This window comes from Nyctereutes procyonoides, unplaced genomic scaffold, assembly GCF_905146905.1.
Source record: "Nyctereutes procyonoides isolate TBG_1078 unplaced genomic scaffold, NYPRO_anot_genome, whole genome shotgun sequence".
In the NCBI taxonomy this organism is placed as follows: domain Eukaryota; kingdom Metazoa; phylum Chordata; class Mammalia; order Carnivora; family Canidae; genus Nyctereutes; species Nyctereutes procyonoides.
The window spans coordinates 58,826,730-58,850,875 of record NW_026575121.1 but is presented as its reverse complement, the minus strand read 5'-3'; the positions used below and the strand labels follow the sequence as shown (position 1 = coordinate 58,850,875).

Here is a 24,146-nt window from a genome sequence, read left to right as displayed (position 1 = left end):
CTTCTGCATGTGGCTGTCCAGTTTTCCCAACACCATTTGTTGAAGAGACTATTTTCCATTGGATGTTCTTTCCTGCTTTGTTTAAGATGAGTTGATCATATAGTTGAGGGTCTATTTCTGCATTCTCTGTTCTGTTTCATTGATCTGTGTGATTATTTTTATGCCAGTACCACACTGTCTTAATGATCACAGCTTTGTAATAGAGCTCGAAGTCTGGAACTGTGATGCCTCTAGTGTTGGTTTTCTTTTTAAACATTAGTTTGACTATTTGGGGTCTTTTCGGGTTCCATACAAATTTTAGGATTGTGTGTGCTAGCTCTGTGAAAAATGCTGGTGTTACTTTGATAGGGATATTATTGAATGTGTAGGTTGCTTTGGGTAAAATAAGGCATTTTCTTGAAAGATTTGTGGCCAAAGTAGAATTAAATAGGTAATGAAATACAGCTCTTCAGAGTTTTTTAATTTAATTCTAGTGCTAGTACATCAAATAATACTCAAAGATTAGAATGATGGGAATGCCTGAGTTGGTTAAGTGTCTGATTCTTGATTTCATCTCAGGTCATGTTCTCAGGGTCCTGGGATCGAGCCCCGTGTTGGGCTTGCAGGGAGTCTGCTTGAGGATTCTCTCTCCCTCTCCCTCTGCCCTCTCTCTGCTCTCTCTGTCTCTCTCTAAAATAAATATTTGAAAAAAGATTATTCTGCCTTGAATTATTCAAAATAAAAAAAAATTTGTCATGCCCAAAGAATGCAGCCAATCTGTTTCCCTATTTATTCTTTGAAAGGTCTTAACTTTCATTGTTTAGTAGCCTTCATGGGCATCAAGAGAGATCGTGGGGTAAACAAGTGGCCTGTGAGTCGTTTGTGGCCTTGCCAAAGGTGGGGTTTCTACTCAGAAACGGAAGCCTGGGGTGCCTGGGTGGCTCAGCAGTTCAGCTCCTGCCTTTGGCTCAAATCATGATCCCAGGGTCCTGGGATCGAGTCCCACGTTGGGCTCCCCGCAGGGAGCCTGCTTCTCCCTCTGCCTGTATCTCTGCCTCTCTCTCTGTGTCTCATAAATAACTAAATAAGATCTTAAAAAAAAAAAAGAAAAGAAATAGAAGGTTTATGTGTGACTGTGCGTCTTGTGGAAAGCTGTTGTCTTGGGGCATTTCTTGAAGTAACTTCTGCCACTAACAGATTTTGCGATGCCATCTTTCAACTCATAGCTGAGTTTGAGAGTCAGCAGATTAAAAAAAAATTATTACTGTTATTATTTTTTAGCTGAATCAGTTGGGACTCTTTACTGTGAGGATTTTGTCCTTTCTCTCTGAGTCTCAGCTACCTCATCCTCAAATTGTCAGAGGGAACCTAATTTACAGGATTCATTCTGAAGCTCAATTAGGATGGTGGGCATGGGAGGCCTGTGTGGCTCACTAGACCCACCCATATGCTTTCTTCCTTCCCCTGGGACCCAGCAGGGACCCTCAGCGTTTGTGAGATTATCCAATAGGAATAAAGAATTTATTTATTTTTAAAAAGATTTTATTTATTTATTCATGAGAGACACAGAGAGAGGCAGAAGCAGGCTCCCCATGAGGAGCCTGATGTGGGACCCGATCCCAGGACCCCAGGATCATGACCTGAGCCGAAGGCAGACGCTCAACTACTGAGCCACCCAGGTGCCCTGGAATAAAGATTCTATTTAAAAGTAAAGTGGTAGCTTGTTGGCCAAAGTCCAGGTATGGTCATCATTAATTGCTTAAACACGAGGAGTGCTGGGTATAAAGAGGCCCCCTAAAATAAAGGGCATGTTCTATAGTCTCTTACTGTGCCCTTTCCACTTTTCTGCTTTGTACCTGTTCTTGGTGTGAGGGTTTTGTTATCTTCCCTGCTTGTGCTAACTCTTCAGTTTTGTGCGGGTCTGAGCTCGCGGGCTCTTGTGTGGCCACCTCCATGTTTCCTCTGGTTTCACTCTTGTTCTGTGTCCTGGGCGAACGCTCAGTAGGTGTGAATCCTGTCACTCGCTCACTTGTCAACACTGCATACCTGCCACGCATCGCAGTCTGTGCGGACCTTGGGGACTAGCGGTGAACGAGGCAGCGTCTTTCCTCCTGGGGCCTCATTCGGGTGGGGAGGTGACGGCACACCCAGGGCTTGTGTGATCCCCTTGTGCTGTGAAGCAAAAGTGTGGGTGGTGGGATTGGCCTCGTTTGGATTTGAGGGTGTGGTTGTGGTGACTCATTGTCCCCCGTGGAAAAGACAGTTCTGCCTCTTTTTGCCACATTAACTTCCTTGTCCTTTGTGTCTTTCGGTAACTTTACTGATTGAGCCCGCCAGGTGCCTCGGTATTTACTTTTTATATCTGTTTGGGAGACATGATTTTGCCCTCTCTTGAAAATTGCCTTTTAACATATTTCAGAGTAGAATTGCTCAAAACAGTGTTTGACCAAATCTCGTTCTTTTCCTAATAGAATTTAAAGGCCCTCCATTGCTTTTATTTTTATTATTTTTTTAAATGATTGTATTTACTTATTTGAGAGAGAGAGAGAGAGAGAGCATGAGCAGGGCAAGGGAAAGGCAGAAGTAGACTCCGCACTGAGCAGGGAGCCAGATGCAGGGCTTGATCCCAGGACCCTGAGATCATGACCTGAGCCAAAGGCAGATGCTCAACTGACTGAGCCACCCATGTGCCCTCCTCCACAGCTCCTAAAACCCTTATAGTCTGGCATTTCCTATGCAGACTATTCCACTTCCACAGAAGTAGGAGCTGCTTACTTCTTGGGGGTCCTTGAGCCGCAGCGTGAGCTCTCTGGACCTCTGCTTCCAGATCTGAGATGTGCCCCATACAGTGGTGGAGGGCGAGGTGCATGTGTGGACGTGTGTGCACATTCGCGGGCGTGTGCATGCATGTCTGTCCTGGCGTATGGCCCGGCCTCTGAAGTGGGATGTCAGTCAGAGTTGGCTCTCAGGGCAGGTCTGAGAGGGAGCACTGACTGCACTGGTTAGCGGAGTCCAGGGCTGTGGTGAGGATGCTGAGGCCCAGGGACACCTGCCAGTAACCGAGAGCAGAGGCAGAGTTTGTCCTTTCGGACTGGCTGTGTGTCCTACAACGTGAAAAGCCACATGGAATGGAGGATGTTTGACCTCTTCTCTGAGGACCTTGCCTTACAATAGATAAGGATAGATAAGAACGGTATGATTGGTGCATCCCAGAGCATGGAAACCCCAGCATGGTGCAGGGTAATTGTATCATGTCTGAGGACACTTTGTTCCCACTTTTCAGAGCTTGTCTGCAGATTGTTTGCTTAGCTAGCGACCTTTTCTACAGCAACTGCAAAAGCACATTCCAAACCTGATTAATTTCCAATCTGATTAACTCTGGCTGGTTACTGTGTAGCCACAGGTCCCTGCGCTCAAGAGAGGTGGCGCCTCTCAGCCTGAGCCACATGCACCCCCGCCTGGGCACCGGGACCAGGCTCAGAGCCTCAGGAGGAGCTCGACAGGGGTGAAGGGCAAGAACGGCACACCCAGGCTGGGGTGGCAGTTACCCGTGTTCACACTGCGAATCAGCCCGGGTTGATGAGAGCTGCCCGTAGACAGCTTGCGGCTTTACAGCCTCACTTCCCAAAGGGAGCTCCGTGGGATGGAGAACCCAGGCCCCCCTGGACCTCCTGAATCAGATGGCCAGGTGCATGGGCAGTGCTCTGGGCCTGCTGTAGCCGCTGCACGGGCAAGACAGGCAGGGGTGAGATGGGCAGGGGTGAGGCCTTTTGGGTTTTTTGGTGTTCTTAGCAGATGCTGTTTTCCACATGCAGTTCTGTTTCTTCCTGTGTCTCTATCCATCTATCCCATCTATCTGTCGTCTCCTGGCCACCTTTCTACCTATCATCTCTCTAAATATATAATTTTTCTATCGTGATAAAATACACATAACAAAATTTACCATTTTAATAATTTCTAAGTGTACAGCTGGGTGGCATTAAGTACATTCACGTCGTGTGACCATCAGCACCATCTCCAGAACTTTCTCCCCTTCCCAGCTGTGGTTCAGTGCCCACTAAACACCACCCCCCAGGCTCCTCGCCCTGGTGGCCGCCATTCTGCTGTCTCTATGATAAATTGGACTATTCTAAGTAATTATTTTAAAATTTTACTTTTATGCACAGCATAATATTGTTATATTTAAATATGATTAGGAATGCCTGGGTGGCTCAGTCGGTAAAGTGTCTGCCTTCGACTCAGGTCATGATCACAGGGTTCTGGAATCAAATCTTACTTTGGGCTCTCTGCTCAGCGGGGAGTCTGAATGTCCCTTTTCCTCTACCTCTCCCCTTGCTTGTATGTGCACTCTCTCTCTCTCTGTCAAATAAATAAAAATAAAAACTTAAAAAATATATAATTAGGGACGCCTGGGTGGCTCAGTGGTTGAGCATCTGCCTTCAGCTCAGGTTGTGATCCCAGGGTCCTGAGATGGAGTCCCACATCGGGCTCCCTGCAGGGAGCCTGCTTCTCCCCCTGCCTGTGTCTCTGCTTCTCACTCTGCCTCTCATGAATAAATAAATAAAAAATCTTCGAAAAAATTAAAAAAAAATATGATTAAATCAGTTCTAACAAGGGGCACCTGGGTGACTCAATCAGTTAAGCAGCTGACTCTTGATTTCTGTCCAGGTTCTCAGGGTCCTGGGATTGATCTCAGAGCTCCGCATCGGGTTTTGTGTTGGGTGGGGCGTTGCTTGAGATTCTGTCCTTCTGCCCCTCCCCCTTCCCAGGCCCTCCCCCGTGCGCCTGTGGCACGCACTGGCTGCTTGTTCTCTTTCTCTCTCTCTCTCCAAAATGAATAAATAGATCTTAAAGAAAAATGAGTTCTAACAAAATACTTTAATGATTGACTTACAAGGATTTTTGCACTGTTAAATTGATGATATTATACCCAGGTACATCGCTGTGGCCCCTGCTATCCCCAGAAGGCAGCCCTGGTTGTACAGGGTCAGTGGATAAAGTACTTTCCAGGGAATTTTCTTTTTCTTTCTTTCTTTCTTTCTTTCTTTCTTTCTTTCTTTCTTTCTTTCTTTCTTTCTTTCTTTCTTTCTTTCTTTCTTTTTTTCTTCCTTCCTTCCTTCCTTTTCTTTCTTTCCTTTCTTTCCTTTCTTTTTTATTCATGACAGAGAGAGGCAGAGACACACAGGCAGAGGGAGAAGTAGGCTCCCTGCGGGGAGCCCCATGTGGGACTTGATCTCGGGACCCTGGGATCACACCCTGAGCTGAAGGCAGATGCTCAACCACTGAGCCTCCCAGGTGCCCCTTTCCGGGGAATTTTCTGAGAACATAGCCAATCTGGTGAGCAAGAGATCACTAGACATCGTCAACATCTGTGGTATCCTTTGATTCCTTAGGATTGTTCAGAAAAAGTTTAATGTGCCTCCCTCAGGACAGAAAGAACAGGAAAACGTTTATTCTCTGCCAGATATTTCTCAGAAGACTTTGTATCACGGAGGAGAATAAAGCGCTGCTCTGGACAGCAAAGCTGTTAGAAATAACTGGGATATTTACTGAATGGGGTCCTCCAGATTAGAGTCCATTGTAGATAATGTGGTATTTCGAGAAAGCTCTCTATAAAGTTAGAGAGCTTTCGGGCAGCCCTGGTGGTTCAGTGGTTTCGCACCTGCCTTCGGCCCAGGGCGTGATCCTGGGGACCCGGGATCGAGTCCCACGTCGGGCTCCCTGCTTGGAGCCTGCTTCTCCCTCTGCCTGTGTCTCCACCTCTCTCTCTCCCTCTCCCCTCTGTGTTTCTCATAAATAAAATCTTAAAAAAAAAAAAAAGTTAAAGAGCTTTCTTCACAAGGTGTTTGCAATTGAGTCTCCGCTTTGAAACAAATAAAAACTTACCAAAAAAAAAAAACCTGAAATGATTTTAGTTTCTGGCTTTACGAAGTAGAGCAGTTAGCAAATCATTGAAGTTTTCTGTGATAATCTCATTTGAAAAGTTAATTATCACTGGACAACAGAGGATCTGTTAGAGATGAAGGAGACTGCATCGAATATGCTGGTATGTGAGAGGTTTCTTTTTTAAAAAAGTAAAGTCTGTTATGTAAGTGTATTTTCTTTGGATCTGCCTCTTTTTCTTAATATGAAATTGCTAGAGATCTTATATTTATTTGAATTATTTGGTTTTATTACTGAATTATTTTTAGTCCACTCGTGTCTGCGCAGAGTAAAGTACTTTGAGAATGAAGCCCCAGGCGTTATATAACCTTAGTGGTTATTTCAGAAAGCTCGGCTGGTGAGTCACAAGCAAGAGATTACTTCATGTGCAGCTCATTATTTGATTCACTCGGCATATGACACATTCTTTTGTTTTTGGTTTAGTCTTCAAGTTACCAAACAAACAGCAGAAATGACACGTGTGCTGGTTTGGGTAAAAGCAGAGTATATTTCAGTGTGAAACCGAGTTCATTTTCCCGAAGCAGTCTTCTCTCTGGGTCCCAGAGGTGGTGGTTCCAGGAATTGGAAATCACCAATCACCATTGGGCTTGGGCTTCAATATTTGCACGAGGAGAACGTCTTCTCTTACAGGAGGAGGTGTCACAGGCCTGTCACAGGCCTCATCACAGGCCTGCAGCCCCCACACCTGCCCACGGACGGATGTGCTGGTGGGGCCCGCGGCCCTGCTCTCCTCTGTCCTGCGGAGGCACATGGCCTCCTTTGGCCCCAAGAACGGGCAGTTTCCTGTGTCACCATGTGGGCATGTTCTTGAAGACTTTATAATGGTGTCAGGCTTTTAAGAACAAAATGCACGGAACTCTGAAGGCAAGCAGTGAAATTGGACTATTGGGTTGTAATTACTAACATCTCTTTAAAATATTATTTGATCCTCTCTTATTGGTGTAGTTCATTACTTGTTGGGTTTTAGTTCGTCCTTTTGGCAGAAAAACAACCCCATTAATATTGTGGGATAGGGTTTTTTTCCCTTTTAAACTCCTGCTCTTTACCATCTGGCCGATGGCTGTTGGCTCAGGTCTTGCCCTGCGCAGTGTTCAGGAGGGTCGCCCGTGTGGGATGTGGGGGCTTCACCTGGCTGGTGTGGCGGGAAGGGCCTGGCCTCAGGATAGGGCTGCGGACACACCATGAGCAGTAGACCCATCTGTGTGAGAACAATGAACGGTTCATTCAGACTCATCCACACTGCTGCCTTGCTGGGAGGAAGTGGCTGTCCGTGTGGGAGCTGGTTCCACTAGACTCCGGCTTTTTGCTTGTTGTGCTTATCTGGCTTGCTTGGGTTTGTTCAATTTCTGATAACAGAGGTAGGGCAGACACCATCCAGTTCCTATTTCGTCTAGAGTTTGGAATACTGGCATTCTTGTCTTGAACCCGGGTCTCCCCCTAACGCATGCTCCAGTAGGATTTGGAGCTGGCACTTGGGCTCAGGGCCTCTGGACTCTGGTGGCCGGGGTCCACTCCTGCCCTGCATGCCTGCCTGTGTGCAGCCCTGCACCACCCCCAAGGTGACTGCAGGTGTCAGGTCTGGCACAGTGCCCAGAGGCAGGAGGTGCCGTGACAGTGCTGCTGCTGCTGGTGGTGGTGGTGGGGGCGTGAATACCTCGTACACTCACAAAGGAGCCAGTAGAGCTGATGGCCAGACCAGCACTGGCTCCTCCTCCCTGCTCGCCCCGCTTGGCAAGAAGGAGCGCCTTACTCAAGGGGACTCTGTCCCCCGACCCGTCCCTGCCCTGTCACCGAGCCAACCCCTGTACTTTTTACGCCTGGTCTTGGGACAGCTTCCCTCGTGGTGCCGCCGGGCTGCTGCCTCCCTGCTGGCTAACTTGTTAGTTTTTTGGTGGTGAGCACCTCCTCCCTCTTTCATTTCTCAGGAAAGGCAGCGAACTGGCCTTGGGTGGATTGTTCCTTCTCGAGTAGATCGGATTAGCGGGCAGAGTCCTCCCTGGGGGCATGCCAGGTCGAGGGGAAGCGGTGAAGCAATTTTAGACACTGCTGTCCACAGGGACTTCGCTAGTTTTGGGGAAGTTAGCAGATTTGCTGACTTGGCTCAGGAGACGACACAGACTTTGTCCCCAGGGGCTGGGGCACTGGAGGTCAGGGCCATCTGAGCCAACCGGTCAGCTTCTGGTTCTGTGGGTCAGCGCGGGCCACAGATGGCCGGTTTGCTCCCTGCGTGTGGAGAGGCGGAGGGCCGGGCCGGGGCGGGGGGCAGAGGCGCCTCCACGAGCCACCCCTGCACGTGCACCCGCTCTTGTGGGCTGTGGCCTCTGGCGTCCGTGGCGGCCAGGCCTCGGGGCCCCTTCTGAAGACTGTGAGCCCTGGAGCTGCACCCGGGGCGCTCTGACCACGGGGATGATTCAGTTCAGGAGGGTCTGGGGGGGCGGCGGCCGCCCCTGTGCTGCCTGCGGGCTTCGGGGTTGGCCACTCCGGGCGGCGTCCACGATCGGGAGGCCTGTCGACCCCCCAGGCTCTGCCTTGGCCTCCACGTCGTGGTCCCTCGGTGCGCGGCGGCCTCTGGACCTGCCCCCTCCCCGGCACGCCATGGATCGCCACTGGGGGCCTGCGTGCATGTGGGGGCCACCACTCCGCCCGCACGGACGCGGGACCAGAGCAGTTCCCTCTTTTGTAGGAGAGAAAGCAAGAGTGAAAGCTGCAAGGCAGGAGATTGCTTCCAACCCCAGGAGAGTGCCCCCTCTAGCTCCCGTTCCGTCCCCTCCCCTCTGCTTGTCCGGCCATAGTAAACGTTCTAGGTCTCGAGTTTGGAAATCTGAGCTTTCCCGTGTGTCTTGCTGAGGAGCTGGAGCCCCGGCAGGGAGGCTGGTGTGTTTCGGGGGAGTCCGCAGAAGCCTGCGGCCAGAGGCTTCCCCGGGGCGGGGTGGGGGCCCCGGGAGCAGGGCAGGCAGTCCTCCGTGAAGACGTGGCCAGTCTGGGTCACGGCAATCTGTGCAGCTGCTGGAAGCCCCCCCAGGACTTCTCCTTCCCGAGGACAAGTGGCCAGTGGTGACTGAGAGACATGGCCTTCCGCTGACGGCGGTGCCCAGTGGGTCTGGGGGTGCGAACCAGTTGGGGCCACCGTGGACTGCCCGCACAGAAAGTGTGCTGCTATGGAGCCCAGGTCACCATGGCGAGCGGCCAGCAGGACACTCTGTTCCAGGAGGGAATCGGGGTCTCCCTGGGGACAGTCTGGAGACGGGGCAGCGGGAGGGGAGACAGGCCGCTGAGACAGTGCCACCGTCTGGGGCACTGGCTTTTAGCAGCCACTTGCCTGAGGGGATGTGTCCCAGAGCAACTGGTGGGTGGTTCCTAGTGTGACCCTCAGGCTTCCCTAGAGGCACGGAACCAGCAGGATGTAGAGATATAGATAAACTTATGTAAAATAATATATAAAATATATTTTAATATATAAAAGTCATATAATTATATAAAATATATAATTTTTATTACAAGTAAGTATAAATATATGAATTTACAAATAAATAAATATATAAGGTATATAAAGAGGGAAGGAGGAAAGGAGGGGGGAAGGGGAGGGGGTCTCCTGACTGCGAGACTCCCAAGTCTGAATTCTGCAGAGCAGGCTGGCAGGCTGGAGACCCGGGGGGAGCCGGTGTTGCAGTCTTGAGCTCCACATCGGCAGGGCAGCAGGCTGAGAGTTTTTATAACTCAGGCTATGATCTTGAGACAGACTGCCCTTTTCTCCAGGAAATCTCAGGCTCTTCGGGCCTTCAGCTGATTGGATAAGGCCCACCCACACCATGGAAGGTGATCTACTTCCTCAGAGTCATTTGATTGTGGATCTCAAAAAATAACCTTCATGGCAATGTCTATCCTAACACTAGAGCACATTACTGGGGGCACAGCCTGGTGGGGTAACCAACACACAGGTGACACACTCACCACACGTGGGCAGTGGATCCTCGTAGGCCCTGTCCTTGCCTTTGCAGTGTGTGGACACTGGGAGAGGCAGCTGCACCCAGCGCTGGCCCTGGACAGCCAGTCCTTTCATCAGGCCGGGAGGACAGGTGCTTCCTTTCTCTTACTGCATGAAAAGAGCTTTACACGTTTGTCCTTTCTGAACATTCCTGGGAATACTGTTTCCACGGGCTGTTCTCTGACCAGGCTCACCATCAGTTCAGAGGCAGAGAGGTGGGAATGTTCTAGATTTGGCCCGTGACGGTACACTCAAGTCGAAACACATCCAATTCTAGGAAAGAGACCACAGAGGTTGTATTTATAGCACCATGGTGGAACTTGAGAGCATGGTAAAAGGATTTTATTTCTACAAAATCTCTCAAGGGATGTGTGGTGCAGCTCGGCCTAGACTGGGCTCCTCTGTGCCATTTCTGCTCTGCCCTCACTTCCTCCCCAATCCTGTCTCTGGTTCTGTGATCAGAGTTCTTTATCTTCCTCATGTGGTCATGTCAGTGTTTTTGTGAAGTCCTGTCCAGTGGGTGATCCAGACCTTGCAGGGAGTTTAAAAGCTCCTTTGGGGCACCTGTTTAAAAGCTCCTTTGGTGGCTCAGTTGGTCAAGCATCCAACTTTTGGTTTCTGCTCAGGCCATGACCTCAGAGTCCTGGGATCAAGTCCCACATTCAGCTCCACACTCAGTGTGGAGTCTGCTGGAGTTTCTCTCTCTCTTCCTCTGCCCGTCCCCCAAAGTTTCTCCTTTTGTGTTTGTGTCTTATGTTTCCTGGCAGACCATACTGTTCAACTGAATGGAAACCAGCAGTTTTCTGATTCTCACGTTAATAAGTGGCTTTTTATTTCCCACTTGCACCAAGCGAGGTGATGACCTTCAGGCCTGGCCACATAGTCCATTCTCCAGGAAGCTTCTCAAGTGATACTGGCACGGATGCCCCTGTCACATCCTGGTTCATGTGCTCTAGGGTGGGGGTCTGGGCATTACTGTTATTTTGGAAATAGTGAAACACAACATGCACATGTTTGGAATGTGCTGCCAGCCTTGTGATTTCCGATGGCCACACCATCCATGTGTTATTGTAGACTGTTCAAGTGGAAATGACACCATGCTTGGGGGTAAAGGTCGGTGGTCCTGGGCAGCCCGGGTGGCTCAGCAGTTTAGCAGCACCTTCGGCCCAGGGCCTGATCCTGGAGACCTGGGACCAAGTCCCACATCGGACTCCCTGCAAGGAGCCTGCTTCTACCTCTGCCTGTGTCTCTGCCTCTCTCTGTCTGTGTCTCTCATGAATGAATAAATAAAATCTTTAAAAAAAATTTTTTTTTTTAAAAAAAAGGTCGGTGGTCCTCTGGCTGAGGATGGCTGAGAATGAAGGGGGAGGCAAGCCAGCAGTTTATTTCTGGTCGTCTGGCAGCTGCCTGGAGTCGCTGTGGTCTGCTGCCTTGTGTTCCACACCCCACCCCATGCCGGCTGCTGGGTGTTCTCAGTGCCACTGATGCAGCGCGGCAGCTATGAGACGTGCCCCGAAAGTGGGGAGAAGGCCATTCTCTGAAAGTAAGACAGACGGAGTGGATTGGTCAGTGGCAAGAGTGGCCAACAGGCCCCAGGACACACAGTGTGTAGACGTGCTGATGAAAGCCCAGGACATGGGGTCCTGAGAAGGTGTTCATCCTCGGACTGGGGAGGAGTCTGACTCACTGCTTATGTAACAAGCTTACCCAGCTCTGTTACTTGTACTTTCATGGCCTCCCTCTGGTGAAATGGTCCACAATTTGGCCCCTGGGATGGAGTCTCAGAGTTACTTGCCCGAGTCACACTGGAGATTTGAACGCAGAGTCTGTGCCCAGAGTCAGGGCTCTCCCATTGGTGGTTCGACCACTGACTGCGTGGTGCTTGGGCCAGGGTCCCAGTGCTAGCCTCCATCCCTCCTGTGTCTCTGGGCCCCTTGCTGGGCCTTCTGGTCTCAGGTCCTCCCTCTGTCCAATGTGGGAAGGGGCAGGCCCCCTTTGTGTGGTTGCTGGGGAGGCTGTGTGCATGTGTCCACTGTCCTCATGCTGACCCAGCCTCTCCCGGTCACTGGCCTAAGTGCTCCTCTGGCTCTCTCCTCCCCCACCCCCACCCCCAGGCCCGGCTACCACCATTCCAGTCTTTGTGTCTCCTATGTGGCTATTTTAGATGCCTCAGATAAGTGGCATCCTGCACGATTTGTTCCCCGTGACTGGCTTATTGGCACGTCTGTGTTCCTCGAAGCATTATTCATAGTGGCCAAGGTATGGGAACACCCTAAATGTCCTTTGACAGATGAGTGGATAAAGAAAGTGTGTCACATGCATACAGTGGGAGATTATTCAGTCTTAGAAAGAGGTCCTACAAATGTGAGTATGTGGGCAAAGCTCAGTGAAACGGGTCACTTCTTGATTTGCTTCCTGGACAAGCTAGAATTCCCGGACAATCACACATGCTTCTGATCTGCAGGCCTGCGGATCACCCACGACTGGGGGGAGCCCAGGTGGCTTCCTGGAGGCGGAGGACCCCGGGTCCCTCCCCTGGACTCCTGCCCCCGGGTCACTAGCAGGCCACACAGCAGGGACACACCAAGCCCAGCAGCCTGGCTGCGGTCACCTGGCCTCGGTTTGGCACCTGCCAACCCTCAGATGCATTTATTAAACTTGAAACAGCTCATGATTTTTCTCCTGGGCCTCTGAGGCCCAGTGCGGGTCAGCCTGGTGCCCTGGCACCCCCAGAATTGGACCACAAGGCTGCTGAGATCCTCAGTGAGGCCAGGGAGTGCAGACGACCAGAATTCCCGGGGCTTCGGCTTTGAGTCCGTGTGTGGCGCCTGAGGCTGGGATTCTTCACTTCCTACTTCTTTAGTTACTAGGACTTTTTTCTTGTTGTATCAATATATGTACTTTTTTAGTTTCTGAAAGGCAAATCAGACATTTTTATCTGGACAGGAAGAGTATGTGGGCATGGGCTTGCACACAGTAGCCGGTTTGTCTTCAGTGAACCGTGGGGCCGCCTTGCCAGCGCTCCCCGGGGATGGCTGGAATGCCGCTTCTCCTTCTGCCCTCACTGCCTCAGGAACGCGAGGCGGGAGGCCGGAAGCAAGTTTCCTCTTGGAAAACCTCATCATGCCCAGATCGCTCGCTTGAGAGAGAGCGCTGGAGATAGATGAGGGTCCGACAGAAGAGGCCTAGCTCATGGCTTTTGGTGGGGACGCGTGTCACAGCTAATGCTTGCTGTTGCCAGTTCTTAAATTCGTTTTTAGAGACTTCTTGACCATTGCCTCCCAGGGTGGGTCCAGAAACCCACGGGGGAGCGCTGCTGCCTTTCTGCCTGTTGGCACGCATGCAATGGATGTGAACTTGTAATGAAGTGATTCGTCCCAGGACTGCCCTGCTGGTGGTGTGGAAGGGCAGGATTGCCGTTCTGGGGGTGCTGAGCCCCACAGCGCACGCTGCTGGTCAGCAGGTGGCCCTCGGATACTTGCACTCAGGCACTACATGTTCAGCACCTCAGCAGGCGGAGCCCCTGCCAGACCTGGTGCAGGCGGCACCTTCTCAGCTCCCCTTCTCCTCCACATCGTTTGGGGAAACACCTGTGGCTTTGTTGGACATGCAGGGCACCCTGGCTTTGGGTCTGGCTCCGTGCAAGGGGGAAGTCAGCTGTCAGGGTAGGATCAGGCCATCTTTCTCAGCAAACCGCTCTCCCCAGGGCCTGGCACGAGGGCCGCCAGCCAGCTCCAAAAAGAGGCAGCACAGCCTGGCTTACGTCAGGGCTGTTGCAGAATGATTGGGAGTTGAGGTAGAAATTGCTTGTGTTTCTTTAGTCATTTGGCTGAAAACTGGTTTATTGGCAAAGGACACACATTTTAAATAAATATATGTGTGTAGGTAACATGCGTTTGGTTCGTGCTCCTAAGATCCACAGACCAAAGGTTCTTCGTTTCTTTTTCATCAGGGATCCCTTTCTACCCAAGTAGTATGAGCCCATGACCCTTTCTCTGAATACTGGATTGGTCGACTTTTTTTTTTAAAAGAACTTATTTGAGAGAGAGCAACAGTGAGAGAGATCACAGAGACAGAGACAGAGGGAGAAGCAGACTCCCTGCTGAGCAGGGAGCCTGACATGGGGTTGAATCCCAGGACCCTGAGATCATGACCTGAGCTGAAGGCAGATGCTTCATCAACAGAGCCCCGCAGGCGCCCCTGAATATTGGGTTTACTTGGAAACCAGGCAGTTATGCGGTCTCCCAGAGCAGATGGGTGCTGCCCGTGGGTCCCGTGGGGTCTGGGCCACTCCTTTGTGCATGCTAGTGTCTCCCTCAGGCCTGGCTCCAGCCACACCTGCACTTGGGGGCCGGTTCCGCTGTCTCTGGGGTTGCCAGGTGGTGTGGTCGGTGGGCGTGTCCTCGGAGGAGGGATAACCTGCATCTTTCTTTCCCTCTTCCCGGCCAGGGCGGGAGCAGTTCCACGGCCTGGGCTCCATGTACTGCCGGGGCGCGGCTGCCGTCATCCTCACCTACGATGTGAACCACCCGCAGAGCCTAGTGGAGCTGGAGGACCGGTTCCTGGGCCTCACAGACACCGCCAACACTGACTGCCTCTTCGCCATTGTGGGGAACAAGGTGGACCTCCTCGAGGACGGGACCGCAGACAGCCAGGAGAAGGAAGGGCTTGGCCCCGGGGTGGCTGGGGGTGGCAGCAGCGGATCGCCCAAAGTGCCCAAGCAGGTGCAGCCAGAGGACGCGGTGGCTTTTTATAAAAAGATACTGAAGTACAAGATGCTGGACGAGAAGGACGTGCCAGCAGCTGAGCAGATGTGCTTCGAGACCAGTGCAAAAACTGGGTACAACGTGGACCTGCTGTTTGAAACCCTGTTTGACATGGTGGTGCCCGTGATCCTGCGGCAGAGAGCCCAGGGGCCACCACAGACAGTGGACATCACCAGTTATAAGACGCCCAGACGGACCAGATCCGGGTGCTGTGCCTGACTCAGAGAGGCCTGAGCCCCAGTGTACACGATTGGCCAGGGAATGACCGAGCGTGCTGCACACAGGAGCGTGCGAGTCCAGTGGCTTCTTACAGGGGCTGCACACACAGGAGGTGGTCCGTGTGCAAACCACAGCTGGCTGTTGAGCGGTCCACGGGCGTGGTTCCCACGTGGCTGTGTTGGGAGGCGGGGGCAAGTGAATCACCTGCAGAAAACACTCTTCTGAGCCAAGACTTCCAGGGACCGCTCCTTTTCCTAACATCCTGGCCTCGTCGAAGTGTGCGGCTGGGCTTTCTCGGCCCCTGGCCTGTGTGTGGGCCCCTGGCCTGAGTGCCTGCCCCACTGTTTTCTCAGATATTTTCTTCACTGTGGTTTCTCCCTGGTCCTACCATTTGGTATCTGTGTCTTGATGCATCACAATGATTCTTGGCGTGTTAATTTCTACAACATCCAGAATCACTGCTTTTATACTGGTTGCAGCCATGTGAGCTATGCATATTATTAAAAAGGATTATGAGGAGATTCCTGGTGTGGGGTCTGTGTTGATTTAGACCTTATTTTCACTCCTGGTGGACTTCTTGCTGGGGTGCCTGGGAGGTGGCTGTGAGATTAATGTGTTTCTGTCTTTTTTTATTTTTTAAGGTTTACTTATTTATTTATTTATTTGAGAGCAAGAGAGGAAAAGATAAAGAGAGCACAAGCTGGGTGAGTGATAGGGAGAAGCAGACTCCCTAATGAGCAGGGAGTCCGATGTGAGGCTCGATCCCAGGCCCCTGAAACCATGATCTGAGCCGAAGGCAGATGCTTCACCGACTGAGCCACCCCGGCACCCACGTACTTCTGTCTTTAAAAGCTATTATTGAATCCTCAGAAATTTCAGAATATTTAGACTGGTCCATTTGTCTGCTTGTCTTTTTCTCTTTCTTTTCTTTTTTTTTTTTTTAAAGATTTCTATTTATTCATTTGAGAGAGAGCACACAAGCCAGGGGCAGAGGGGCAGAAGAAGAGGGAGAAGCAGGTTCTCTGCTGAGCAGGGAGCCTGACTCCGGACTCCATCCCAGGACCCTGGGATCATGACCTGAGCCGAAGGCAGATGCTCAACTACTGAGCCCCCCAGGTACCCTGTCTGGTTGTCTTGATGACATGAGCTCCAGTAATAGAAACGTAGGAGGTCTGTCTCTGCTCAGTTCTGTTTGGGGTCACCCGTGTAGTTACTAACTCAGAAACCCCGTTTTGTGGTGGTTGGTGGGTGGGCTGCTTTGTCAGGAGAAGATTATAAGACAAGGAGTCTGTGAGGCAGCAGTTTTTGTTTCTGAGAAATTTAACTTTCATGGGTATCTCAACCAACTTGGGCTGCTGTAACCAAATGCAGGCGGGACAAGTTTTTCTCGCAGCTCTGGAGGTCTGAAGCAGAGGTTCATGTGCTGGCAGATCTGATTTCCGGTCCAACCCCTTCCTGCCTGCGGATACCACATGGTGGACAGAGTGAGCTCTGGTCTGTCTTTCCTTGGAAGGCACTAATTCCATCATGAGGACCCAGCCCCATGACCTCCCAAGGCCTCACCTCCAAACACTGTCCCACTGGGGGGTCTGGGCTCCGACAGAAGGATCTGGGGAGAGTCAAGCGATCAGTGCATAACGGACTGCACAGTGAGGCAGAGGCTAGCAAGAAAGCGGAGTGTTTTGTGAGTCATTACGTTGTGGAGGTCAGGGGGTCAGTGATTGTGTTGCGTGTCCACCACCTGCTTGTGGGTCCCTCCAGGCTGGCCTCCTCTGCTCCTGTGTGGTGTGTGTTGTCCAGGTGCCAGTGTGAGCCAGCCTACAGGACAAAGCGAGGTGCAGCCTCCTGTCTGTGCCTGAGGCTCTCCTGGGAGGATACCCCATTCCTGAAGCCCAGCCAGGGGCCTAGACATGTGAATCCCACAGTGGAGCCCAGTGGAAAGTGAAAATGAATCTGTGAATCATCAAAAGTTTCATTACACCTCTACCAGTGACTGGTCCCTGAAACCTGCCATCACCCAGGGAGGCCTAGGGTTTATCTGCAGCCTGTGCAGAAGAGACGGTCCTGTGGTTCATGCCTGAAGGCTGGCTGAGTTCCCACGGCCCTTTCTCCCCTGAATGTTCTTTGTTTCTCTTGCCCATGTGCCCTGAGCTCCCCCAGCTTGTGTCCCTGAATGGCCAGATGTTCTGGTGGGGGGTGCCCAGGGATGGCACGTTCTCCATCAACCACACGGAAGCATTGCACCCTTGGTTGTTGCCCTAAAAATAGGCTTCATGCAGGGCTCTGAGCCAAGTGGATCTCAGATGCCAGTCCAGTTTTGAGGTCTGAGCCTTGTTGCAGGTTCCTGCTCTGTGTGGGTGCGGTTTGCACCAAGGGAGCCAGGTCAGCACTTAGGAAGGTCAGGTTGGTTGGGTGGGTGAGCCAGCCGATGGACATGGGATTTCTTTGCTGGATGTAGATTTTAGCTGGTGACCTCGAATGGTCCCTCTTTTCCTTTGTACAAATGTGGCCCTTTGCGGGGATGGGGAGGCCACGGACAGCCTGCTAACCCACCTGCCAACCTGCTGTGCCTGATCTCAGAGCCACCACTGCAGGTTTTCACCCCTGGCTCCACTGTGTCCTCGCACAGACGGAAGCCTCTTTCCCAACAACATCCCACCGTGCTGGGCAGCAGCGGACAGCAGGGATGCTTTGGGCTGGGAATGTTGTAATCTGTGTGTTGGGATCTCTATTTCCCCCACTTCACAGGCTGCTAGGCTGGTTTTTTTAAAGTACAACTTTGTCTCTCTCTCTTTTTTTTAAAAGATTTTATTTATTCATGAGAGGCACACACACACACACACACACACACAGAGAGAGAGAGAGATAGAGAGAGAGAGAGAGAGGCAGAGACACAGGCAGAGGGAGAAGCAGGCTCCATGCAGGGAGCCCGACGTGGGACTCGATCCTGGGTCTCCAGGATCATGCCCTGGGCCAAAGGCAGTGCTAAACTGCTGAGCCACTGGGGCTGCCCCCCCCCTTTTTTTTTAAGATTTTATTTATTCATGAGAGACACCGAGAGAGGCAGAGACACAGGCAGAGGGAGAAGCAGGCTCCCTGTGGGGAGCCCGATGAGGGATTCGATCCCAGGACCCTAGGATCATGACCTGAACTGAAGGCAGATGCTCAACCACTGAGCCACCCAGGGGTCCCGACAACTTTGTCATTTCTGAACTTGGTTTAAACAGAGCTGCCGCTGTGCCAGGAAAAGCTCACACGGGTGCCTAGTGGCCCCTCCACTTCCAGCACCGGGTCTCCCTACAAACTCAACTTTGCTTCACCTGATTTGTTTAGGGTGCTGTTGTGTTCTCCCTTTTAGGGTTGGTTTGTTCACCTGCTGCCCATGACAAGAGGAGCACCCTGCATGTCCCCCATCTGGTGGTTTGCACTGGAAAGTCCTGGAAGCCTAGAGGCAGTGCCTGGGGGCTGACCACCTGGGTGGGATGGCCTGGGGAAGGGCCACCGTCATGCTGGGGGGGGGGTGGCGGGTCGGGGCCCACTTCCCACCCTTCTCTTGGCCTTGCCCTCTGGCGGCCTCACTGGTGCATTCACACCTCTGTGTGGGGCAGGAGTCCTGTGCCTTGGGGTGGGAGGGAGGTGCAGGGAGACCCCCACACAGAGTCCCCATAATCTGGATGCAAGAATCCCCTTCTCCTAAGTTGGCTCCAGGTAGAGCATGGGTCCCCTTCCCCCCTCCCCACTCCCACCACGGAGAGGCTGGACTCTGGTCCCTGTGTTCTGGTGGCCTTTGGGAATAGCTGCAATCAGGGCGAGTTCATGCCATCACACAACCCACACCTTTGGAGCTGGCCTCCACCCCAGCTGCCCTTTGCTCTTGAACTTGAGCTATGGAAGGGAGGCAAAAGGCTCCTGTGAATTGGCCTGTGTTCTGCAACTGCCCCCCCACCCCTCGCAAGAGTCAGTCTGCAGATGGGGAGGGTATCAGAGGCCACTGGGGAGTATGTCCTGCTAAGGAGGATGTGGGTCCCCATGGCCTCGTCCTTCATGGCATCACACCTAAACCAAGTCAAGCTGCAATCTTCAGGACTGGGACACATTCAAGGCTGCCCCTTGATCGTAGGAAGTAGAGTCCAAAATAAATAGCTGCCTCCATGAGTTTCGTGGGGCGGGGGGTGGTTGGCGCTGTGCTGGGCATCTTTCAAGCCCTGGCCCCACAGCCTTGCCTCCCACGGGGGTGCTGTGGCTGTTGCTATGGAAACCATCTGCGTACAGGTGTAACCCACGGCACCTTACATCAGCTTTGCTGCCTCTCTACTACCTGCACCCGGGATGCTGCTCGGCCACCACACGCCTAGGAGCACAAGGGAAGTGATGGTAGCAGGCAACCCCTGACCACCAGGGCAAGAGCTGGTGGAGGGAGCAGTCCCTGTTCTGCCCTTGGCTGCACACGCAGAGTGTGGCCTCCCTCCGTGGGTTTCCACAGCACAGAGCCCCCAGCTGCCCGGGTGGTCACCCCCTTAGGAAAGCGTCCTCCTTCCTGGGCTCACTCTGCCGGACCCCCTCCGCTCTCTGATTGGGACTCACTTCCCCAAGTAACCGTCCTGTGAGAGTCCTGTCCTGGTCAGCTTCTGGGGGAATGCAAGTCAAAGTGGTTGCTGGGACCTTTCCAACGACATTATTAGGCAAATACTTATTTAGTTACATGAGAACTGTTCTTAGAAAAGGTTAACGTGAGATTGAATAGTAAAGGGTAAAGATAAATTGAGCTGGGCTCCCCGAGATCAGCCAGGTTCCAGAGAAACTCAAGCCAGAAACGTGTTTTTCAGAAATACAGAGATCTGATCTGGGCTGTGAGGTCAGAACTGACTGACTCTGAAGCATGTGGGCGAAGGGCCTGGTCTCCCAGCTTCCAGGGGCGGTCGCTGGGGTGTCCTCTGTGAACGAACGCGGCTCCCTGAGAAGAGGATGGCAGCGCCCGTAGACCTGGGCTCATGCCCGGGGGGGGGGGGCGAGCTCAGCCAGGGCTGGTGCGTGGCCCCAGAGGCAGCCCCTGGGGTTCGTGCCAACAAACGGCACTCTACAGACATGAATGAAGACAGCCCATAACTTAGGGTATAAAAAGCTCAAAACCAACTTTTATTCTGTGGTCATTACAGAGGTTAGATAAGGCATAGGCGTATGAGTCACCGAGAACGGAGGGCGGATCCCCGGGCCACCTGGGGCCGGGGACCCTACAAGGTGGCCGCCAAAGGCGTGGCTGACAACAGAAGCTGAAAAGGTCTCTGCTTCTACACTTTTGGCCAAACCCGATGGTCTGCAAGGACACGGGGGAAAGAGAGCTCGTGTGGGATGATCAAAAGCTTTTAAAATAAAAGGCAGGCACGCCTGGCTTTCCTGAGGGGATGAAAATTCTTGATCAGTGGTCTCAGGGAGAGAACAGAGCTGCCAGCACAGAAGCCGGGAGACCCGCCCATGGGGACTGCCACGTGAGTCCAGCACCCTGGGCTGCGTGGCTTCTGTTATCCACACCGCCCCATTAAGCTCACTGTGCAGGGTCTGCGGCGCTCGAAGCACAGTGACTGTTCGGGTACAGATTAGGAGGTTAGCTACGTCTAGTGCACGATAGTCTAGTATGGCTGTAGGGTGCTGGGGCGTCGCAGTTCCCTGCAGACGGACAGGGCCAGCGCCTGTGGAGGACCAGGGGCTATTTGGTGTAAGTGCTGGCGCGGAGTTCCTTTGGTAGCCTTTCCATTTGGTGTTGAAAGAGAGAAGTGAGATCCGTCTTGGGGGCGTCCTCTGAGGTAATAAGTTAAGAGTAAGCACCAAAGTGGCCCCCCCCCGGCTGAGTGTGGACCTAGAGGGAAGCGCATCCCCTCACAGGTTCTTCATGCACACCTGGCAGCGGCTGATGTGCGTCCGGATGAGCCCCGCCTTGAGGGTGTCGGCGGAGGGCGAGCCCTGGAAGCTCTGCTCGGGGATGGTGGTGAGCCAAAAGCTGTACTTGTTGGCGTAGTAGTGGCAAGTGCCACGGCCTCCATTGCACTCGATGAAGGGTGTGGCACGGAAGTCCTCCAGACAGCTGCCCGGCGACACCAGCGACTGGCCACCACCTTCATCGCCGGCTGCTGTGTGCTGTGCAGAGAGGGAGACAGGGCAGGGCCGTGAGTGCACCCTCCAGGGACAGCCCGGGGCCAGCGGCTTGGATGCGCTTTTCCCCTAACTGAACATCTGACCCAGAGCATCTATCCTTGCCAACACACGATGCCTGCAACACGCTCTTTAACGCTTGGGGCTTGGCTAACTGAAGCAGGGCAGGCCCGCAGAGGGCAGCCTTGGGCACGGGCATGCTGCAGGTGCGGGTCCAGGGACCTGCGCCGATGTCTGTGATGTGTGGTTCAGCGACAACCAGAACAACAGCAGAAGCAGGGGATCCCCGGTGGGTGTGGCTGACTTCACCTGGGAAAAATACTGTCTCCCGCCCGAATGACCCACTTAAAGAATGAATTTGCCTGGCAGGAGAGACACCAAAACGTGAACCTTTTTTAAAGGATAAATAAAGTCGACGTGTGGGTCAGCAATGTGAGGTTTGGTAAGGTAAAGGTCAGGACCAGAGAAGGTGGCCCCTCCAGCCCCTCCCCTCCTGTGCTTATGAAGAGGCGGTGGGGTGGTCTAGAATGTCTTTACTTGCTGGTTTGTCTATGACCCACATGTAACTTGTGGGTCAATTACTGTTTCCATCGGAGGGCTGCTAATCGAGCAACTAGTCACTGGAGATGATCCTGTGGCTACTCCCAGGGCGTGGGCCTGTGTCAGTCTCATTTATGTTGTAGCTCCTGTTAGGGCCCGGGGAGGCCCTGGGTCCCAGATCTCAGGCAGAAACGTGCCGTTTGGCTTGGAGGAGCAGGCTGTGGTTGTGCCACGGGAGTGGGCTCAGCTACGGTGTGTGCGAAGAACGAGGCAGGGAAGCCAGGTTAGCCTCTCTACACAAAACCACAGGCACAGACACCAGCTTTGAAGTCTTCTGCTCACACAGAACACAGGAGCCTCCCCAGCCCAGAGCCACCACACTCGGTTTGGTGTAAGCAGGTGCCTCGGGACCCGCTTGGTGTAAAGGTGCTGAGGCCACGCTGGGAGTGGACAAGCAGGAGAGAGCTGTTGGGTGGGGGTCAGCGCCCAGTGGGAAGCACCTCATAGTCTGAATCACAAAGGAAAAACTACACCAAAGGCCTTAGCCTTAGAGCTGCCACCAGAGAGGCTTCACGAGAAATGACAGAGGTGAGGCATGATGGTTTTCTTGCTGCCGACAGGGATGGACGAGAGGGGTCGTCATGTGCAGACCAGACACTCGCCAGTCTTGGGGTTTGGGCCAGCCTCCTAGACAGGCCGACGGGGCACATGGAGGGGGCAGGGCCTTGCTCGCTGGCCCACTGTCCAAGCCAGTAGGCGTTTCTGTGGCTCTGAGACCCGGCGTGGGTGCAGCCCGGTGGCCCTAAGCCCTGGCTCCCCACATCACCCTGCCTTTGGCAGACGCCCAGTGCCCAGAAGCTGGACAGCGTCCTGCGTACTTGTCCACGGACACAGAGGGAGATGTACTACTCACAAGAGAAGGACCGCCTCCCTCATTTTGGGACATAGTCAAATCACTCCCTTTGCAAGGGAGCAGCTCAGTTTTATTTTTGAATTTCCAGTGGAAGTTACGAGAGAAGAGGGACCACAGAAGCACCCTGATGGCCATGTGCAACCATGTGTCTGTCCTCAGAAGTCACCTTACAGGGTCAGCTTCCTGAGAAGTACACAGTGTGCCTGCCTTGGCACAGAACTTAGGATTCTGTTGCCTCAAATGATTGCAGCACTAATACCTCTAAAAATATTAAGATACACTACTTACTTATCTCTTCCTATAATTTATATGTTATGTTATTTATATACTACATGAAATATTTAACATGTTGGGCATCTAGTCAATGTTGGAGTTATGACAGTTATAATAATTATAAATGCAGCAGAAGACCCATCATCTCTGCTGGACTTTCCTGTCTCCCTACAGTGACGGAGGAAGCAGGAAAACTTTAGGGTTGCTGTTTGGCAACCAAGTTTATCCCAATTACCCAATGCACAAAGGTCTGGTGGCAAATTAATGGGCCTCTTCTGGGTGGGGTCACCCCATGCCTAACATGGCTCAGTTAGCAAAGTGCAGGCAAAAGTGCAGGCTGTATTCCAGCTCTCATCCCCTGGGCCAGATGCCCTTGTGTAGTGCACAACCCGAACAACTGCCCTGTCTGATTATTCTCACAAAGGCAGCTAGCTGTTCATTCTTCCCCAGGCAGGGTGTGGTTGGGGAGAGGAACTAGATTTTTCCTCAGTTCTATGCTCAGAGAGAAAGAGGGCAAGTACCACGTACCATGAGGAAGGAATATCCAATCCAGAGACTCCGCCATCCAGCTGGGCAGTGGGGGATGGAGACATCTTGACTGTGGACTGCAATGGCGACGGCTGGGGCCTCGCACACGGAACAGCGGCTAATGTAGGGCTTGATGTCATCCTCGGCCACCGGCATCATGGGCAGCGGGGCAGTGGTGGACAGCCAGTAGGACTTGTCGTTCCGGCTGGCATAGTAGCACACATCACCAGGGTTGCAGTACAAGAAGGGCATGGTGCTGAACCGAGCCAGGCAGGAGCCCGCCAGCCCTGTGGAAAAGGGTCACCACTGAGCATGCCGGGAAGATTTCCCAGAGGCCTGGCAAAGCCCCGAGGCCCCATGTCAGGGGGTCGTCCAGCAGCTGCCTGCTGGGCTCAGACCTGCACGGGGGACTGAGCCAGGCTTTCCAGTTCCATGTTTCAGAGGACAGCACTGGGGTATTTCAGCCCTGCCCTTCTAGAAGTTCTCACATAGCCCTTTCCACAAGGCTGGGTCAGCAGGGGGAGTGGGGTCTTCATGAATTTGCACCCTGTCTGGGGCCAGTGTCAGGGGCTCTGCAAGCACCAGCTCCAAGATCCCTAATGGGATCCCAGAGAGGGCCTGGCCTACCACATCCTGAGAGGCTCTCCCAGAAGGAGCGCTGGCTGTGCCCACCCCAGATGACTCCACTGCTCCTGGCACAAAGGTCGATTTTATCTCGTGGCAGGTCCAGAGCTGGAGTCCAGAGCCCAGGGACTCTGTGCAGGGCCCCTGCAGGAAGCCTGCCCAGCCCCGGGGCTTGCCCCCACGCCGTTCCCACCGCTGCAGGGTTGGTCCCGTCCTTGTTGGCCTTTGC

The 24,146-nt window shown here is 52.8% G+C and overlaps 2 protein-coding genes across 3 annotated transcripts in view; one reads left to right on the top strand and one right to left on the bottom strand.

Moving 5' to 3' along the window:
- RAB20 (RAB20, member RAS oncogene family) overlaps window positions 1-15,407 on the top strand; it is a 28,896-nt gene extending 13,489 nt beyond the window's left edge. For both annotated transcript variants that reach the window (XM_055336122.1, XM_055336123.1), the window contains one exon: window positions 14,357-15,407. In XM_055336122.1, coding sequence (XP_055192097.1) covers window positions 14,357-14,892 — 536 coding nt within the window. In that variant the 3' untranslated portion in view covers window positions 14,893-15,407. The remainder of the gene's footprint in view (window positions 1-14,356) is intronic.
- A 4,600-nt stretch (window positions 15,408-20,007) lies between these two features.
- Window positions 20,008-24,146, bottom strand: part of COL4A2 (collagen type IV alpha 2 chain) — a 169,740-nt gene continuing 165,601 nt past the window's right edge. The window contains exons 47-48 of the mRNA XM_055335741.1: window positions 23,294-23,580; window positions 20,008-21,024 (exon numbers count right to left, since the gene is read on the bottom strand). Coding sequence (XP_055191716.1) covers window positions 20,767-21,024; window positions 23,294-23,580 — 545 coding nt within the window. The 3' untranslated portion in view covers window positions 20,008-20,766. The remainder of the gene's footprint in view (window positions 21,025-23,293; window positions 23,581-24,146) is intronic.